Source organism: Penicillium roqueforti (genome assembly GCF_015533775.1).
Source record: "Penicillium roqueforti strain LCP96 04111 chromosome Unknown scaffold_31, whole genome shotgun sequence".
Lineage (NCBI taxonomy): Eukaryota > Fungi > Ascomycota > Eurotiomycetes > Eurotiales > Aspergillaceae > Penicillium > Penicillium roqueforti.
In genome coordinates this window covers 107,028-126,793 of record NW_024067595.1, presented here as the reverse complement: position 1 = coordinate 126,793, position 19,766 = coordinate 107,028, and the positions used below count along the sequence as shown (strand labels likewise).

Below are 19,766 nucleotides of genomic sequence, written 5' to 3'. Positions count from 1 at the left end.
AGGACATAAACAACAAAATAATATAGATAACAGAAGCCAATAGTCCCAGCAAGACTATTGAGTCCGCAGAGACGGCGCTAATATTAAATGAACGAGAAGGAAAAACAAGCGGTATCAATAGATGACGTTGATAGGTGCAAACAGTTTCCAGTTTGCATCCCGTCAACCGCACTTAGGAGCTGATCGGCCACGGACTGCTTGGCGCTATTTTTGTGTCTCAAATCCTCCTCAGTTACATCCTAGCCTTTTCACTCGAATTCTTCTCCGAGGAGCTGACTGCACTATTGCTTTAAGCTTCCGGCCTTCTTTTCATGCGCATTTCCCAGGCCTAAACAAGGCATCCTGCTAGGAGCTAACTTGACCCTGAGGCCACCTTCAAAATGGCGGATAATGGCGAGGGTCCATCCCTAAATCCAGCTCGATCTGTGCCGATAGCCTCGTCCTCCGCGCGCTCGAGGTCCCCCGCACCTGAGTTCGGTAGCAGACAGGCTTCCATGGCACGCCTCGCATCCCCAGTGCCCTCTCCTTCATTAGGAACGTCCTTGTCATCACGACAGGGTATTCCGGCCAGCCGACCTGTTACAAACACCACCACCGAGCAGGAGTTTTCCAGATCGATTGCCAATCCATCCTCGATCCCCGGTCCTGGACATTCTATCCTTGCATCCCAACTCCAAGAAAGCCTCGGTCGTTCGCCGCCGAGATTTGGAACTCCGTCACGACACAACGGATCCCCTGCGGTGCATTCGACGTTAGATAACCGACCGTTGGCCTCTCAGTATGGCTCTTTCGATACTAAAAACGGAGTCGACTCGTCGAGCATAGCTCCGGTAGAAGACCCTGAAGTTATCAAGCGGCATCTGGTCACGGAACACACAGATAATCAGTCGGAAATTGCGACCAGCCTTGGTGGCGAAGATACTTTCTCGAGTCTGCAGCTTCAAGGTGGTGATATTACACGACAAGTTTACCGTTGGGCGGAGGATGCCGAAGCTGAAGCCGCAGGGCGATTCTTGCGCAGCAAGAGTTTCAGCGTCAGTCGACCAAGGCCGGAGACGGATACGGAAGACATTGACACAATTCGGGTACCAGGAGGGTTTCGCAGGGATTACCTACGAAGAGCAGCTGGAAGTCCACACCGCGGAGATGCCCACGGGTCAAACGTAGGGCCGCCCCATGGACACGGCGCACCTCAACTGCCGACTACCAGCTTCTTGGAGTTCTTGACTCTCTATGGACACTTTGCCGGAGAAGAATTGGAGGAAGATGATGAGGTACTAGGGCCGGATGAGTACTTTTCGTCTGATGCCTGGGACGAGCCAGATGATGGCAGAGAGTCTGGAGAAGACGCAGCGCTGTTGCCGCCTGAAACACCGGGTCGGAAGAAGAGAAAGCACAAGCAACGCTCACCGGTAGGGACAACTACCACAACAGGTGCAGTACTCTTGCTGCTCAAATCCTTTGTAGGTACCGGTATTTTGTTCCTACCTCGAGCCTTCCTGAATGGTGGTATGCTCTTTAGTAGCATGGTGCTTCTGGGAGTCTCGATTCTCAGCTATTATGCTTTCATTCTTTTGGTCAATACTCGCACGAAGATCGAAGGGTCCTTCGGTGACATCGGTGGCATTCTATACGGCAAGCACATGCGACGCATCATTCTCGGATCAATTGTCCTGAGTCAATTAGGCTTTGTGGCAGCGTACATTGTCTTCGTCTCGCAAAATTTGCAGGCATTCGTGCTAGCTGTGAGCAGGTGCGCAACGTTCATTGACATCAAGTACATGGTTTTGTTGCAGCTGGTCATCTTCCTGCCCCTGTCTTTGATTCGGGACATCAGCAAACTTGGGTTTACCGCCCTGATTGCTGATGTCTTCATTCTGTTGGGTCTCCTATATATCTACTACTACGATATCAGCACTCTGGTTGACCAGGGCGGCATCTCAGATATCGTTTCCTTCAATCCAACAACCTGGTCCATGTTCATCGGTACCGCCATCTTCACCTACGAAGGTATCGGTCTCATCATTCCGATTCAAGAATCAATGAAGCAGCCAAACAGGTTCCCTGGTGTCCTGGCCGGCGTCATGGTTCTCATTACCTTTATCTTCCTCTCTGCCGGTGCCCTGAGCTACGCGGCGTATGGATCGGCAACGAAAACCGTCATCCTTCTTAACCTCCCCCAGGATGACAAATTTGTCAACGTGGTCCAGTTCCTCTATTCACTTGCCATTCTGCTGAGCACTCCGTTGCAGCTCTTCCCTGCTATCCGCATTATGGAGAACGAGCTTTTCACCCGCAGTGGCAAGTACAACCCATATATCAAGTGGAAGAAGAACGGCTTCCGTTTCTTCCTGGTTATGGTCTGTGCCCTTATCGCCTGGTGTGGTGCGAATGATCTAGACAAGTTCGTTTCGCTAGTCGGAAGCTTTGCTTGTGTTCCATTGATCTACGTATACCCGGTATGTCTTATCATGTGTCCTCCTAATCACCACAGAACTGTATGACTGACTCAGTATATCGCTGTAGCCCCTCCTGCACCTACGCGCTTGTGCTGCCTCCAAGCGCCAGGCGGTTGCCGACGTAACTCTTGCTGTCTTCGGCGCCATATGCTGCGTCTATACGACGTACCTGACCCTCATGAGCTGGATGGGCCCTGACGTCCCTCAAAGCCCGGGATACTGTGACTCTCTTTGAAAAAAAATCTACATTCTATATCATGTAGAGCGTGGCGAGACAGGTTTTGTTGCATTCCTTTGTTCTGTCTCAACCCTAGACTGGCATGTCTATCATTGGGTTCTCATATGTTCCTTCAACGCATGGACGGAGGTCATACTAGGGACATTATTCACAGTCTCGGTCAAACTGTGAGTATAGTGGGCGCATTGGTGTCAGACTACCCTTTCTGTATACATACTTTCTTGGTTTTGGATACTATTTACTCTACCATATTTGTGGAGCTTCCTTTAGAAGTTCATCTGACCGGGAATAAATCAAGGATAGGACCCAGCCTATCACCGAATCCCGAAGTTGTCACGGAGTTCATCCTAAAAGGAATATGATTCGAGCGCAACAATATAGAGCCTATGTACAGTGATTGTCAGCAAACCGGAATTAGATTGCAGCCAGCGTCGATATCTAAGCGTCTCCCTTAAAACCGCAGGTCTTCCTCTATATTTCTCCTCTTTTATTATTGGCCGGGGCTCATCTGGTCTCATGACATAAACCCGCAGGCGATATTGGTAAGAAGATGCAATTCTGCGAACGAGACAGATGCTATAGCCCCAATACAAACTGAAAGGAAGCAAGCACAACCAATTCCTTCTCGGAGACGATTCTTAAGCACCAGCTTCGGCAGCTGCGCTGCCCTTAGCAGCCTGCTCGGCGAGCTGCTTTTCCCGGCCTCCAAACCTACAAAGTAGGACCAGGTTAGTAATCACGATTATAGATGCTTGTGGACGATGACAAAAGCCAAACAAGGTGTTGGGGGATGAAGCGTACTTCCAGTAGTTCAGATAACGGACTGCCTGAGTACCCTGGGCAGCGAAGTTGGTTACGTGGCATGCGAAGAGGAGGTAGTTCTTGGGGGTAACAGCGAGGGAGTAGCGCATGAAGGTGGCAGCGTAGACGACGAGGGCACCGGTCATGGGGCCGGAGATGCTGTGAAGATAGAGCTATCAGTACAGTTTCTCTGAGACTCAACAGCCAAGGATGAGATGGAAGATGAAAGGCGAAGCTCCCATTATTCATCGGATAAAAACGTACATCTCAGCGTCCTTCTGTGTGTCCATCACGGCGGCAATGGGGATACCGAAGTTGGAGACAGGGCCCCAGAAGTCTAGAGAGCATCATAGGTTGTCAGTAATTTGTGCAATTCATTTACACTTCATTTCTTTAGAAAATTGCAAGCTCGAAGGCCGAAAGCGTGTTTCTCCCATCCTCAACGTCGCTTTCAGTGCTCAGTCGGCGTTGGCCGACCTCGGGACGGCAATCGCGCCGAGAGAAACTGGGGTCAATAATACGTACGGGTTGAGCAGACATAGTCCAGCACCGAGTTAGAGCGGATCTTCGCGTTAATTGCCTTGATAGCAGCCGCCATTGTGAAATTGCTGAGAGTTATCACACAGGATTAGATTCGGAGAAGGAAACGTCGGTATCTAGAGGATGGGGAAGCCGACTCACCGGCTGTCGGTGTCGGCGATGTCACGTGCAGTACATTACATTATCATCTTTGTTGAAACTGATGTATTAATATATAAACTTTGATTGAATTTTAGTGGTTATGTATAATATGGTAGAATATGGTAGTCCGAAGCTCAATTTAAGACAAGTATCGGAGATATATATCGGATTGACCTCCACTTTGACCATCCAAAATCTATTTCCATGTTACGATCTAACTAAATCATAGAGAGGAAAAAGACAACTAGTTACTGTTAGATATAAAACGCCAGGCTGTCACATAGGCCTACATGGCCACTAGAGTGCAAGGAAGGCCCGGTACGGAGTATGTTGGGTAGTTTAGATAGCATATGATATAGAAGACACAGCATAATCGAGAGAGGAAGTGGAGATGAAGAATTGGGATATTAAACGGTTGAATTGAAGAGGCTCGTTTAAAAAGCTAGCACATTTTTTTTGACTTAATGCGTAATTCAAGAGGATTTTGGTCTTTTTTGTCCCGTTCCTCGACACGACCTCCATCCATGCGCCGCAACGCCTAACCCAGTAGAACTCAGGGTGATCTAGCCTGTCCGCGTATCGTTATCTCTCGCTGGAGGTGTTGACAATGGCTATTATTCTGCGCCGAGCCGCCCTTGTTTCTTTCGGGGTGAAATCAGATCGTCGATAATTTGAAGCATAGAATACTGCTTCGTGCATATTTCCAATTACCTGCCACCGAATCCAGGAGGGGGGTATCCGCGTCCCTGACCGGGAGGCTGGAAGCCAGGAGGAGGTTGGAAACCGGGAGCTATGAAAATGGAATATCAGTATGGGAGACGGGATGGGACAGTTATCTCTGCGCAAACTTACGAGGACCACCCTGAGGAGCAAATCCAGGAGGAGGCGCGAAACCAGCTAGGAAGAAACCAGTCAGTTTGAGTCTCAGTCAACCTAGGAAAATGGGAGTATTTACGAGGTCCACCGGGGGGGCCTCCACGTCCAGCGAATCCGGGAGGAGGGGCACCAGGGAAACCGCCAGGGGGAAATCCAAAGCCACCTGGGGGTGGGGGTCCACCAATGCCGGCTGCAGGGCCTCCGAGTCCGATAGGAAGGCCGCGGCCAGCGGGCTTGCTGATACCAGGGCCCGCGGCAAGAGTGGCAGCTGCGCCGGGTCCGGCGGTGCCAAGTCGGGCAGAGGGGTCGGCAGGCGGAGGACCTTCAACAGAGCAAGAGACGACTTGAGTACCGCGCACGATAGTCAGGCCGAGGCTTCGCTTCTCTTCCGCTTCGACCAGCGGGGCGTTTGTGGGACCGGCAGTGGGCTTAGATTTCCGCTTGATGCGACGGAATTCTTCTGTGTCGGCAAGAACAAGGTTCATGTGCTAGATAACGGAAAGATCAGCTGGGCGCCTCGGTTTCCAAAGCGAAGAGAAATACCTTATCAAAGGCAAGCATGGAACCAGTCATTTGACGTCCATCGTTCAATGTTACGCGCATCCGGTAGTTAATCTGGAGGAGTTAGATACTTCAATCGAGTACTGAAATTGATTTGGACCAGACTGACAAGGTTTTGCTAAATGAGAGAAGTTAGCGACAGCCATTGACCAAACGGGTTTCGGGGGTGCAAATGGGAATGAGAAACTCACCATCTTGTGGGAAGCCATGTTGGCTATAGAGCGCGCACGGATGCGACTTAGGAGACTGAGTAATAGAGATCAGTAGAAAGAGAAAGTTTTTCTACTGCGGCGGATGAAGCAAAAGTGCGAGATCCTCCCAAGGATGCGAAGCTCAAGCTTGTCAGGTGCTGCCAGTTCTTGATACTGGATTACCTAAAATATGAGTCAGCCCAGGTTCGCAATTTTAATGCCTCAGGCAGAATGCGGGTCAGAAATCTTAATGACTAAGCGCTTAAATTAGACTCATTACCTAAGCAGCAATCAGGGCTTCCAAATCACGTGTGGGAACCCACAGTCCACACTTTCTCTTTTTCCGCGATCACTTTTGTCTCCTCAGTCGACAACCACTTCACGCCCAACCGCCGTCATGGTACGTTCAGCTCCTTGCAATCCAAACCAAGCATTCCCAATAGAATGTATTGTTTTATGTCATTCCATTTGATATGGGCTGCAACCTGGACATTTTCGTCTTGCGCGCACCCAATCTTCAATTCCCTGAAATATCTATTCTTTGACTAGATATACCATCCACAAGTTGAGACTAACATGATGCAGTCCGCCCAAGTTGCTAAGGCCGAGAACCCCTGCCGATCCCTTCGCTTGTCGAAGTTGGTCCTGAACATCTCCGTCGGAGAGTCCGGTGATAGACTCACTCGTGCCGCCAAGGTTCTCGAGCAGCTGTCCGGTCAGACCCCCGTCTACAGCAAGGCCCGTTACACCGTCCGTACCTTCGGTATCCGCCGTAACGAAAAGATCTCCGTCCACGTCACCATCCGCGGCGCCAAGGCTGAGGAGATCCTCGAGCGTGGCCTCAAGGTCAAGGAGTACGAGCTCCGCAAGCGCAACTTCTCTGAGACCGGTAACTTTGGATTCGGTATCAGCGAGCACATCGATCTCGGTATCAAGTACGATCCCGGCATTGGTATCTACGGCATGGACTTCTTCGTCTGCATGTGAGTTTCTTACTGATCACCGGATTTGGAGGCAATTTATCTCGGATATTAACAAATAATTCCAGGGACCGCCCCGGTGCCCGTGTTGCCAAGCGCCGTCGCTGCCAGTCCAAGATCGGTGTCAACCACCGCATCACCACCTCCGAGACCATGAAGTGGTACAAGACCAAGTACGATGGAATTATCCGTTAAGTCTCAAAATCAGAGATAATGGCTGGGTAGGGCCTGTGAAGTACGAGGTACTCGACAAGAACCAAAAAATTATCCCGAGTACTCGAGGAAACAAAATTTGTGGACGGGCACCCCACTGCCAGTCGGCGGGCCCCTTTGATCTCTGCATCCAACAATGGTCTTGATTTTGTACTCCGGCAACCAGGATAGGCGTGGGAGAGACATGAATTGATTATTACCTTTTTACTGCTGCTTTTCCCTTTTCACAATGAGGCTTCACGAGAGGTGATGTTTTCCGCATAACCATTGTTGAATTGGATGGCGGACGCTGGGTTTCGACCTAGTGTCTAGCCAAGACTCGCTTGAGAATGCCTCATAGGCTTCGTCAAAGAGTCGGTCTCTTTTCTAGCGAGAATTTTCTCGTGGTGGATTGAGTACCTTGTTCTGGCCTATCTTGTCTGTCCTTATCCTATCCTCGTAGGTGCAATTTGCCTGGCATAGAAGTAAATCAACCAGTCGTAGCTTGTAGAGTGACAATATGGTCCTCCGATCTGTCGGGAATGCCGACATAGGACTGTCCACGCTTATACAATCATACTTTGTGGCCGCTTCGACAACAGCCTTTTCTACAGGGTGGTCTGGCCTATCCTCGACCATAAATTGGGCCATAATGGCGCGAACTGGCCATCTCGCCATATATTTTGTTATGTGTATCAACCGAACCTGCTAATTTCGACAACCTAGGCAATTAACATGTCCCGCTGGTCGATTCCCGCGTCTTTTAAGTCCGGTCCACGTACGACTTGCCGAGTAGCTCGTCTCTTCAATGAACATCAGTCAATTATGAGGCTTTTATAGAAATACAAGAAGCCACTAGAATTTATCTTTTGTATGGATGCCCATGTACAAACATTGAGTAAAGCCCGTATATCGTGACCATAATGTTGAATGTTAGGAATATATCTTGATTCTAAGAGTTTAGTAACTAGTTACCTAGCCAGTCAATTATTTATTTGTTTGGAAGAAAACCTTTTGATTACTATCCTAGGGTTGAAAATTGCCACTACTGTTATTTTAAACATCGATTATCTGTAAATAACCCGTCTGGAGCATATACAATCAAGGACCATGTATGGTATACTAGCTTTATTTCCTCTCCAAGTAACACTGTGTGGTTGAGGTATAAGTACAAAAGGTACATTCTAGTTTACGTGTTTCACGTTGGACCATGCGAAGAGCCAGGTATAGTGTCATTTCATTCTCTCTTATTGTTCTTTTGTTGTCCTTGACGTAAATGATAATGTAAAGTATCCAGGGAAGACATAGAATATAGTAGGTGTAAGCCTATATATTGCACTTCCCAGCATGGCGAAAGGACCAGAAATCACCACCACTAAGACTGAATTTACAATTTTTTATCCACCATCTCAATATTCTCGCTACTCAACTCATGTTTATCTTCACCTGCTTCCAGATCCATGGTTTTGGCATCGGCAGCCTCATCAACTCCAGCCACAACACTTTCGAACCGGCGACCACGTTTCTCAGGACCAATAGCAGTAGTGATCATGATACCGAGAGCAATGATGGCAGTTGCCACTGCCATCACAGGCCCATAGGCCTCAACACGATGGCCTGTTGTACTAGTAATAAAGGTAGACTCGGAGACTGCGTTTATAATCTGCGAAGATGGCGAGGAAATCATATTTCCAATCTGGTATGTCAGACCCGTGAACGAAGAGCGGAACGCTGGGGGAGATAGTTCGGCTAGATGAACGGGAATGACGCCCCATGCTCCCTGAATGAAGAATTGCATGAAGAATCCTGTCACACTCAGAGACCTCTCGCCTTCTGGGAGGATCCATGCCGGGATGAGGACTCCAGATGCCAAGGCGGCGACGATGATTGCTCGGCGACGACCAAAGAACTGGGATAGGTAGCCGATGATGGTTCCGCCCACACAGGCTCCTGTCTTCATCAGAATAGAAGCCCGTGAGGCGCCTTCGTTATCAAGCTCCTTTGCAGTGAGCATGAATGTGGTGTACGAATCTTGGGATGTGTGGGAATAGAAATTGAACTAACGCGGGACAAATTAGACAAATGCTGATAGGAGCCGGAATAGCGGTTATGACATACCCAGGTCATGAGAATGACACAGTAGATGCACATGCGCCACTCCTTGCCCAACATGCTTACTGTTTCACGCCAAAACTCGCCTGCATTCATTGTTCGCTTGCCGGATTTCCTGGCTTCGATGAAGGACTGCGACTCGGGGAAGCAGATGCGAATGAGGCCAATTGCAATTGAGATACCGGCTGCACAGGAATGATTGTTAGTGACAGGTAAACAGTATTCGATGGAATAGTAGACTGACCTGCAATCCAGAATACGGTCTTCCAAGTATCTGTTCCACCGCCAACACCAAGGTTGGCACATGCTGCAAATACATATCCTAGTGAATACCCTTGTTGAAGGATTCCAGACATAAGACCTCTTGCGTTGACACTGGTTCACAAGATGATCAGCAAAAGTCACTCAGCCCTGGATGATAATACTCACGGGCAATGTTCCAAAGCCATCGAAATAGCATTTCCGTAAACGCCACCCATGAAAAGACCAAAGAGACTTCGCACAGCCAAGAACTGCTGGAAGGTCTTACTATAAATGGTGGCGATTTGCAAGATTCCCAGAATAATCATATTGAGCACCATGGGCCATTTACGACCATATTTGTCACCTGCCAGTCCAAAGAATGCAGCTCCTATACTTCGCAGCAGCAGAGTCAGAGTAATGGCAGTCGTAATATCTGTTTTGGACTTGTCGTAGTATTTCGCCAGCTTTACTGTCTGGATGGAGAGGGCATGGAAGTCAAATGCATCAGCAGTCCAGGCAGCGAGTCCCACCAGAAAGAACACCCAGTCTCGAGCCGAAAGCTGCGCCATCAGACTGAAGGGGTTCTTGATAGGCTCTGGGGATTGCCATTCTGCGTATGACTCTCCGTGTTCGTTGGTCACCTCGACACGTTGCTTCCAGATGAAGAGATCTCCGATGGACTGACGTGCTGTGGCGAGCATACCATCAGGAATGGGGTCTGCCCTTTCATTGGAAGATGCCATTATGGCGATCTATCAAGAGAAGGAGACGAGAAAAAAAGAACGAAAGGTCAGAAGACAGAAGAAGCAGGCAAGTCAAGCTGACCAATAGAAAAACCAGATCACTTTGAACAAAGCGGACTGACTAGAAAATTTGGTAGTAGACTTTGTGGGATTCTTCTGGAAAATCTGTGGCATATCCCTTTCAATTTATATGTCGGCGCTCGCCATTTTATAGGTACACACCGCGTTGTCCCCCGCATCTCCATCCCGCATTTCCCCCGTGTCGGAAAATAACAAATGCCGCTGCACCCCAGGATGCCCGAGTTTCGGACTGATAAAATGCCACTCCGCTGGTGAGCCAAGCGGATGCCAAGGGCTTGGAAGCACCGTGCCTCCAATGCCAGGACAGGACATGAGCAACAGACCGCACCACACACTTTACGGCTGGCTTGGCGTGGAGATGAACTTGACCAGAGGTCGTTCCGGACTTGGCTCTGCCCACATAGACAAGCACCAGTAAGCCGCGTGGCGCTGTGCGCGTGGTCATTGATCGGTTACGCCGAGAACCTTGAGTGAAAAATGGGCCGATAGGAATTCCAGTGCCTCCGGTTTGGTCTTTAATGTCAGTTTACGGCGAAGGGCATCGGAATATAGCTTCCTTCGGGGCTCTAGTGGGCTCTAGTGGGCTATTAGCAGTCGGTTATATTGTCTTGGTCTGGGGAAGTGTGTTGGGGGCCCACTAAAGCTGGTGTAATAGTTAGCTCACTTCATATGTAGTTTTTTTCATCTTCAAAAATCAGAACAAATAAATCTGTAACGCATACTGAACGTACAGATTGAGGAAGGACTAAAGGGACATAAGCGCTGCTCACACGTGATAACTTCCGAAGAATCGAGGCGCAATGGTAATACTGGTTAGATGGCAGGATCCGCTAGAGTGGAACTAGTTAGTTAAATGGGCCAATCAATCCCTAATCCTGAATCTCCTGAGTTCGAAAGTCTTGGCTTTAGCCGCGAGAGGCTACAACTTGCTGAGCTTGGTCAAGGGTAAAATGGGCTGGACATGCACATCCCTTGCGTTCAGGGTCCATGGTTTAAGGGCCAGCTTATATTTTCATGTAGGCGTCCACAGCTTGCATTTGGAGAAATTGGGTCCCCTTAGAATTAGTGATATATGTTCAGAGGGTACGGAGTACTATTTGACTTGAAAACTCAGAGAACGTGGCCAGGCGGGTGAGTGGTAAGAGGCTAGAGCCACCTACGTGTTGGTAAACATTGTGAAGGCGGTCAGTTACTAACATAGGTAGAGATATGAACTTGAGCTGACAGCATACACTCTCAGGTTAATTTGACAAACGAGATATCAATGAGTTTGCTACCTAACTTTCACTTTGCTCTCTCTTTCTTTTTCTTTCCTACCTACAAACACTGCATCTGAAAGAGACGATCCAGTAAGCCCCCGTGTCACGTGATCATCCATAAGCGACACCTCAGCAACGACGGCAGCGGCCTCCTGAGGTCACTTCCGCATCTACCAGATCTCTACCCCCCTCCTCCTCTCTTCATACATCTTCTTCTTCTTTTCCTATTTCGTGCTCCCGATAATCGCATTTCATCACCCTTTTTCATCATACTTCAATTCTTTTGCCTTTGCGTGGCGTTTCATTCAGCGGACTAGGTCGTACTGCGGCCTACGTAAATATGGCACCTCTCCCTATCAAGTTCACAGAGCTGGTCAATGTACGTGCCTACCCCTCATCTCTATCCTATAACTATTGAAGCTTTGAAGCTGACCTGCGCCTGAATTGTACAGCTGACCTCTGTCGGCATTGCGGTATGTACAACCAACCATGATCTTCGTCGAGCTTTGAGACGGATGCACCGGCCGCGCATCGCAATATTCCTGGATATGTTAGGATTGCTACTAACTGTTATGCTTACAGCCGGCATCAATTGGCTTCACTTCATGTGTAAGTTGTCTAATGTCACCTTGCGACTGACCCTCAAAACATGGATGACAAGGCCCGGCTAACTTGACATTCTTTCGCTTTAGACACTAGAATCTGATCACTACGTCTGTGTTCGCCAAAAGCTAGACGATGATGCCAAACCAGAGGTCATCATTATCGACCTCAAGAACAACAATGAAGTTCTACGACGCCCGATCAACGCCGACAGTGCGATCATGCATTGGAGCAAGAACATCATTGCCTTGAAGGCTCAGGGCCGTACCATTCAGATCTTCGACCTTGGCGCGCGGCAAAAGCTAAAGTCAGCGAATATGAATGAAGATATTGTCTACTGGAAGTGGTTCAGCGAAAGATCCCTCGGTTTGGTCACCGACTCAGCAGTTTATCACTGGGATGTCTACGATGCCACACAGCAGAACCCTGTCAAGGTGTTCGACCGGCTTCCAAATCTTGCGGTATGTGATTTGCCACGTGGATACAACAATGGAAGCCCGGTATGCTAACTTGCGTCTACTCTTTAGGGATGCCAAATTATCAACTACCGCGTCAATGCCGAGGAGAAGTGGATGGTCGTGGTCGGTATTAGCCAGCAGCAGGGCCGGGTCGTCGGATCGATGCAGCTTTACTCAAAGGAGCGCGGAATCTCTCAGTTTATCGAAGGTCACGCCGCCTCTTTCGCTAGCATTACCGTCGAGGGCTCCCCCCTACCTCACAGCCTCTTCACTTTCGCCGTTCGTACCCAAACGGGTGCCAAGCTGCAAATCGCCGAAATTGACCACCAAGAACCCAACCCTCGCTTCCAGAAGAAGGCCGTCGAGGTGTACTTCCCGCAAGAGGCGGTCAATGATTTCCCCGTCGCAATGCAGGTGTCTAGCAAGTACGATGTGGTCTACCTCGTTACGAAATATGGCTTCATCCACCTTTACGATCTCGAGACTGGTACTTGTATCTTCATGAACCGCATCTCCAGTGAAACGATCTTCACCACGACTCCGGATTCCGAGGGAGCCGGTCTGGTTGGTGTGAATCGCAAGGGCCAAGTCCTGGCCGTCAGCGTCGACGAAACGAATATCATCCAGTACCTCATGGAGAACCCCGCCATGTCCGGTCTCGCTATCAAACTTGCCTCGAAGGCTGGCCTTCCAGGTGCAGATCACCTGTACCAGCAGCAATTTGACTCTCTCATGGCCTCGCAGGATTACGCCGCAGCCGCCAAGATTGCTGCCAACTCTCCCCGGGGTTTCCTCCGCACTCTGGAAACAATCAACCGTTTCAAGAGCGCTCCTCAAACCGGTCAGATGTCGGTGATCTTGCAGTACTTTGGTATGCTGCTAGACAAGGGTTCGCTTAACAAGTACGAAAGTGTTGAGCTTGTCCGACCCGTCTTGCAGCAGAACCGTAAGCACCTGCTTGAGAAATGGATGCAGGAGAAGAAGCTGGAGAGCTCAGAGGAGCTCGGTGACATTATTCGGCCATACGACATGTCTCTTGCTCTGACTGTTTATCTCGAAGCTAATGTTCCTAACAAGGTTGTTGCTGGATTCGCGGAGACTGGTCAGTTCGACAAGATTCTTGCATACTCCAAGCAAGTTGGATACCAGCCAGACTACACCCAGCTGCTTCAGCACATTGTTCGTGTAAACCCCGAGAAGGGCGCCGAGTTTGCTACTCAACTCGCCAATGAAGAAAACGGTGCATTGGTGGACCTTGACCGCGTTGTCGACGTGTTCCTGTCACAGAACATGATCCAGCAGGCCACCTCGTTCCTCCTGGACGCTCTTAAGGACAACAAGCCTGAGCATGGCCACCTGCAGACTCGTCTTCTGGAGATGAACCTCGTCAACGCCCCCCAGGTCGCAGACGCCATCCTCGGGAACGAGATTTTCACACACTTCGACCGTCCGCGTATCGCCCAGCTTTGTGAGAATGCCGGTCTCATCCAGCGTGCTTTGGAGAACTCGGATGATCCAGCTGTCATCAAGCGCAACATTGTTCGCACCGACAAGCTGAGCCCCGAGTGGCTAATGAGCTACTTCGGTCGTTTGTCTGTGGAGCAGACTCTCGACTGCATGGACACCATGCTGGAATCGAACATTCGCCAGAACCTGCAGTCTGTGGTTCAGATTGCGACCAAGTTCTCCGATCTTCTCGGTTCTAACCGTCTGATCGATCTTTTCGAGAAATACCGCACTGCCGAGGGTCTTTACTACTACTTAGGAAGCATTGTCAACCTCAGCGAGGACCCTGAAGTGCACTTCAAGTACATCGAGGCTGCCACCGCCATGAACCAGGTCACTGAGGTTGAGCGTATTTGCCGTGAGAGTAACTACTACAACCCCGAGAAGGTGAAGAACTTCCTAAAGGAAGCCCGCCTGACAGAGCAGCTCCCCCTGATCATCGTTTGTGATCGTTTCAACTTTATTCACGATCTGGTCCTGTACCTCTACCAGAATCAACAGTTCAAGTCGATCGAGGTCTATGTCCAGCGCGTCAACCCTGGTCGCGCCCCTGCTGTTGTTGGTGGCTTGCTCGACGTTGACTGTGAGGAGAGCATCATCAAGAATCTGCTTTCGACTGTTGACCCAGCCGTTATCCCTATCGATGAACTCGTTACTGAGGTCGAGAGCCGAAACCGCCTCAAGTTGCTCCTGCCTTTCCTCGAGGCCACTCTGGCCACTGGAAACCAGCAGCAAGCTGTCTACAACGCTCTCGCGAAGATCTACATTGACAGCAATAACGACCCAGAGAAGTTCCTCAAGGAGAACGACCAGTACGACACTCTCATTGTCGGAAAGTACTGCGAGAAACGTGATCCCAACTTGGCGTACATTGCCTACAGCAAGGGCCAGAACGACCTGGAGCTCATTAGCATCACCAATGAGAACTCCATGTTCCGTGCCCAAGCTCGTTACCTCGTTGAGCGTGCCGATCCTGAGATCTGGGCCTTTGTCCTCAGCGAGAACAATGAAGGCCGGCGTTCTCTTGTAGACCAGGTCATCGCCACCGCGGTCCCCGAGTCTACCGAACCCGAGAAGGTATCTGTCGCCGTCAAGTCGTTCCTTGATGCGGACCTGCCTGGCGAGCTGATTGAGCTGCTAGAAAAGATCATTCTGGAGCCCTCTCCTTTCAGTGATAACACCAGCTTGCAGAACCTCTTGATGTTGACTGCTGCCAAGGCTGACAAGGGTCGTCTGATGGACTACATTCACAAGCTCAACGAGTTCTCCGCCGATGAGATTGCTGAGATGTGTACCAGCGTTGGTCTGTACGAGGAAGCCTTTGAAATCTACAAGAAGGTCAATAACTACCTGGCCGCCGTCAACGTGCTTGTGGAGAACATTGTCAGCATCGACCGAGCTCAAGAGTTCGCTGAGCGTGTCGAGCTGTCCGACGTTTGGAGCAAGGTTGCCAAGGCTCAACTTGATGGTCTTCGTGTGACTGACTCAATTGAGTCCTACATCCGTGCCGAGGACCCGTCTAATTACCACGAGGTGATTGAGATTGCAACCCATGCAGGCAAGGACGAGGATCTCGTCAAGTTCCTTCGCATGGCGCGCAAGACCCTGCGTGAACCGGCTATTGATACTGCTCTTGCTTTCTGCTTTGCCCGTTTGGACCAGCTTGCTGAGCTCGAGGACTTCCTTCGCACTACCAATGTAGCGGATATTGAAGCCTCCGGTGACAAGGCTTATGCTGAAGGCTTCCACCATGCTGCTAAGATTTTCTTCACCAACATCTCTAACTGGGCTAAGTTGGCGACTACCTTGGTTCACCTGGAGGACTATCAAGCTGCAGTGGAGTGTGCCCGCAAGGCCAACAGCGTCAAGGTCTGGAAGCAGGTCAACGAGGCCTGTGTCGAGAAGAAGGAATTCCGTCTTGCCCAGATTTGCGGTCTCAACCTGATTGTTCACGCCGAAGAGCTGCAGAGCCTTGTTCGCCAGTACGAACGCAATGGATACTTCGACGAACTGATCGCTGTCTTGGAGGCAGGTCTTGGTCTCGAGCGGGCCCACATGGGTATGTTCACCGAGCTTGGCATTGCTTTGTCCAAGTACCACCCAGACCGTGTCATGGAGCACCTGAAGCTCTTCTGGTCTCGCATCAACATCCCCAAGATGATCCGGGCCTCCGAGGAAGCCAATCTCTGGCCGGAGCTGGTGTTCTTGTATTGTCACTACGATGAGTGGGACAATGCCGCTCTCGCCATGATGGAGCGTGCAGCCGATGCCTGGGAACACCACTCGTTCAAGGACATTGTTGTCAAGGTTGCCAACCTGGAGATCTACTACCGCGCGCTGAACTTCTACCTTCAGGAGCAGCCCCTTCTGCTCACTGACTTGCTTCAGGTTCTGACCGCTCGTATCGACGTTAACCGTGTTGTTCGTATCTTCCAGAGCTCTGACAATATTCCTCTGATCAAGCCTTTCCTGCTCAATGTTCAGTCCCAGAACAAGCGGGCTGTCAACGACGCCATTAACGAGCTTCTAATTGAAGAGGAGGACCACAAGCTGCTCAAGGACTCTGTTGACCAGAATGACAACTTTGATGCTGTGGCTCTCGCCCAGCGCCTGGAGAAGCATGACCTCATTTTCTTCCGCCAGATTGCGGCCAACATTTACCGCAACAACAAGCGCTGGGAGAAGTCGATCGCGCTCTCCAAGCAGGACAAGCTCTACAAAGATGCTATTGAGACCGCCGCTATCTCTGCTAAGGCCGATGTTGTAGAGGATCTTCTCCGCTACGTAAGTTTGCTATGTCTGTCATTGCTCGAGACTTTACTAATTTTAACTAGTTCGTCGATATTGGGAGCCGCGAATGCTACGTTGGCATGCTTTATGCCTGCTACGACCTCATCCGCCCCGATGTCATCATGGAGATCTCATGGCGCAAGGGTCTTCATGACTTCACAATGCCCTTCATGATCAACTTCCTCTGCGAACAGACCCGATCGATCGAGATGCTCAAGAAGGACAACGAGGAGCGCAAGAACCGGGAGAAGACAACTCGAACAGAGGAGGACAACACTCCCATCTTGCAGGGCTCGCGGCTCATGCTGACACAGGGCCCTCAATCAAACGGCGCCGGTCTCACACCCCAGGCAACTGGGTATCGTGGATTCTAGAACCGTGCACCGTTTTTGCTTTTGATTCTCCGTTTCTCTTGCATTTGTAACATACAGCGGATGTGATGCTTTGAGGTTGCAAAAGGAACGATTTCATATGGGGGATGGTTACGCCAAGAGCGTGCCATAGGAGGAACTCATGACAGCCCATTAATCTTGCTTTTTGATTTTTTTTTCTTCGCCGCATGTATTTGACAAGCTTCCGTTTTTCCCATGCTTTTAACAGTCTGGGCCATGGCCCGATATTCAGTAATAGCATTGCGATTTCCCTCGTTATTTTATTCTCACCGCAGTACCGTCAGTTATTCCCTTTCCCCCACAGTCCCGAGCCTGCCAAGCGTCTGCCCAGGCGGATCCATTCGAGCTTCAGGGTCTTCGGTGAGGAATGTAGCATCGCCAAGACACGATGGCAAATAATCTGCAACTACATATGTCCCCCCATGGGATTGAAGGTGAGTCTTCCTGCAGATCACTCACTGCCTTGTCAGCTTTTAGCTTTGCCCATGGGGTGCGGTGGTAGCTTAGTATTGGACGGTTGTACGAGATGCTGTACCGTCCCCACTCTTCTTACACGTCGGCTCGAACAAGTAAGCATAATCCACTCCGTACTTTTCTTTTTTTAGGCTTTGAGTTACCTACGGAACTACTGAGGTATACAATGTAAAACACAGGGTTTCACAGTTCCGACGAGCCCAGCCTGCCGAATTCCCCCTCGGCCCGGACAGATGGAAACGCTCAATTCCACCGGCGGAGACTTGGCACCTAACGCGGGGAAGAATCTTACAGCCAGCAAGGGTTACTGGTGGAAAGAAGGGAGTAGATCCCTCCGTCGGGGATGCGATATCATGCAGAAGTGTAACCAGAACAGACCAGGGTTGATCCTGATGAATCCATGCCAACGGCTTGGACAAACTTCCAAGGTGGGGGCTGGTGGTAGAGGAGTGCCTCGGGCGGTGGGTTTCCGTCGGGATTGCGAGTCCATGCAGAAGTGTGAAGGGGTTGACGCCAATGGCTCGGGGGAAATTCCAGGTTGGATGCTGATAGATAAGCGCTGCCAGCGGTGATTGCCCAGCTCTCATCTCTAAAGCGGAAGCTTATCAGCCAAGAGAAGAGAAGAGCAAGGGTGTTGCAAGTTTCTCTGGGCACTGCAAGAATAAGGTAGACCAAGGTAGATCAGGTTTGCATTTCTCCTGGCTTATGGTGCCAACAATGGAAGAGCTCGGGGTGTTCAGAGCACCCTTGACACGGTGGGAATACCAATGGCGTTGGCATGTCGCGTTCTTGCGTAAGATCCACCAGATAGTCGTACCTGTCATACTCCGTACAAGCGGGAGATCCCCCGGGAGTGCCAAGTGGAATGGTTATGAGATTGAATTCGGGATGAGGTGAGGAGGGGCGCTTAATAGTGGAGAGGAGCCGTACCGGTCGTACCGACACAAATCAAATATCGTCATAGGATTCATAGGATCCCCTATCGGCCCGCCAATCCTTTTTAAAATCGTTTTAGTGGACGCATGACCGGTTGGAGATTTCCAATCTTTTCAATGGAACCCTGGAACCTTGGAACCTTGGAAATGTCTGGACATGAGTCAGATCGACCCCTCCTATCTAACCTTCATACATGGAGGTCGGTGGTGAAATTATGTCGATATCGACTCGGCCACTTCTCCCCTAGGAGACAGAGAGGGGACCCTGTGTCCATCGAATTGGCCCGATCCACTTCTCGCTCTGCACATGTGTTTGTCGAGAGTTCTCCGAGTCTCCTCCGGCCTTTTCCCTCGTCTAGTTCCCGCGAATATCCGTACAGTTGGGAGTTGAAGGATCAAGGGCTTCGTGTTGTTCCCTAGATGCTGACGTTGATCCCGATGGCCCGAGGTAGATTGGCGGAATAAGTTACCTAAACTACCCGAAGTTATCGTGCGAGGATTATGAGTTATCGTGCGAGAGGAATCGTCCGGGGTAAGTTGGGAATGGGAATGGGAATAATAGGAACATTGGTTGTAGCTAGGGTTAGTATAGTTCCTTTATGGGTATAGATGGTAAGCCCCGCATAGATTTCGTTATGCTTTTAGCAAATTACATTTCTCGAATTGGATATATTCGATTATTGGGTTATCCTATTCTTATTATCCTATTATTATCCTATTCGATTTGATCATTCCCAATTTCTAGGCATTGGTCCCGGTGTACCGGTGAACCTGTATGTACTTGTTACCTCATTCCTGGAGTCAATCCTCGCGTCTCGGCAAGTACCTGTGACTTGGTAGATCACACTTCTGATTCCCCTCTTTATCTAACCCCCCTCCCACCTCCCAACCTTCTTGTCCTCTCTTTTTCTTCCCCCCCTTGTCTTTCTATTTCACCCTTTAAATACTATCCTATCCAATTTCTATACAGCTTCCATTGCTTATACTGAAGCACAGTGCGAGCGATTGTGCAGTGATCTGCCGAAACCGGCCTCAAATTGGACGGAGAGCTCCCCCAGCTTCTTATAGTGAGTCACCGCCTCTGCTTTCCATACCGGACCTCCGGAGGAAGCTCTAGAGTCGAACCTCACCTAATTCACTCCTTTCAAGTAAACAAACCCTTGTAACCGATCTCTCATCTCGTCACATACA

General features: G+C 49.9%; 7 protein-coding genes across 7 annotated transcripts; 4 read left to right on the top strand and 3 right to left on the bottom strand.

The window, feature by feature from the left end:
* Positions 1-380: 380 nt before the first annotated feature.
* On the top strand, positions 381-2,694 carry LCP9604111_8300 (putative amino acid transporter; the record flags this gene model as incomplete). Its single annotated transcript, XM_039076429.1, has 2 exons — positions 381-2,459; positions 2,527-2,694. The coding sequence occupies 2 exons, from the start codon at positions 381-383 to the stop codon at positions 2,692-2,694; spliced, it is 2,247 nt and encodes a 748-aa protein (XP_038925685.1).
* Positions 2,695-3,335: 641 nt separating this feature from the next.
* LCP9604111_8299 (pyruvate transporter MPC1) lies at positions 3,336-4,096 on the bottom strand (the record flags this gene model as incomplete). Its single annotated transcript, XM_039076426.1, has 4 exons — positions 3,336-3,408; positions 3,499-3,657; positions 3,763-3,835; positions 4,024-4,096. The coding sequence occupies 4 exons, from the start codon at positions 4,094-4,096 to the stop codon at positions 3,336-3,338; spliced, it is 378 nt and encodes a 125-aa protein (XP_038925684.1).
* Positions 4,097-4,886: 790 nt separating this feature from the next.
* On the bottom strand, positions 4,887-5,825 carry LCP9604111_8298 (small nuclear ribonucleoprotein-associated protein; the record flags this gene model as incomplete). Its single annotated transcript, XM_039076425.1, has 6 exons — positions 4,887-4,969; positions 5,032-5,076; positions 5,135-5,543; positions 5,599-5,670; positions 5,726-5,734; positions 5,808-5,825. The coding sequence occupies 6 exons, from the start codon at positions 5,823-5,825 to the stop codon at positions 4,887-4,889; spliced, it is 636 nt and encodes a 211-aa protein (XP_038925683.1).
* Positions 5,826-6,204: 379 nt separating this feature from the next.
* On the top strand, positions 6,205-6,982 carry LCP9604111_8297 (60S ribosomal protein uL5; the record flags this gene model as incomplete). Its single annotated transcript, XM_039076424.1, has 3 exons — positions 6,205-6,207; positions 6,393-6,790; positions 6,856-6,982. 3 exons carry the CDS (start codon positions 6,205-6,207, stop codon positions 6,980-6,982), a joined length of 528 nt encoding a protein of 175 aa, XP_038925682.1.
* Positions 6,983-8,366: 1,384 nt separating this feature from the next.
* Positions 8,367-10,077, bottom strand: LCP9604111_8296 (carboxylic acid transport protein; the record flags this gene model as incomplete). The annotated part of the gene is made up of 4 exons (XM_039076423.1): positions 8,367-9,038; positions 9,098-9,276; positions 9,336-9,466; positions 9,521-10,077. 4 exons carry the CDS (start codon positions 10,075-10,077, stop codon positions 8,367-8,369), a joined length of 1,539 nt encoding a protein of 512 aa, XP_038925681.1.
* Positions 10,078-11,757: 1,680 nt separating this feature from the next.
* LCP9604111_8295 (uncharacterized protein) lies at positions 11,758-17,148 on the top strand (the record flags this gene model as incomplete). Its single annotated transcript, XM_039076422.1, has 6 exons — positions 11,758-11,796; positions 11,870-11,890; positions 12,000-12,026; positions 12,110-12,481; positions 12,548-16,768; positions 16,819-17,148. 6 exons carry the CDS (start codon positions 11,758-11,760, stop codon positions 17,146-17,148), a joined length of 5,010 nt encoding a protein of 1,669 aa, XP_038925680.1.
* Positions 17,149-18,357: 1,209 nt separating this feature from the next.
* On the top strand, positions 18,358-19,741 carry LCP9604111_8294 (uncharacterized protein; the record flags this gene model as incomplete). The annotated part of the gene is made up of 3 exons (XM_039076421.1): positions 18,358-18,533; positions 19,572-19,642; positions 19,725-19,741. 3 exons carry the CDS (start codon positions 18,358-18,360, stop codon positions 19,739-19,741), a joined length of 264 nt encoding a protein of 87 aa, XP_038925679.1.
* Positions 19,742-19,766: the final 25 nt, after the last annotated feature.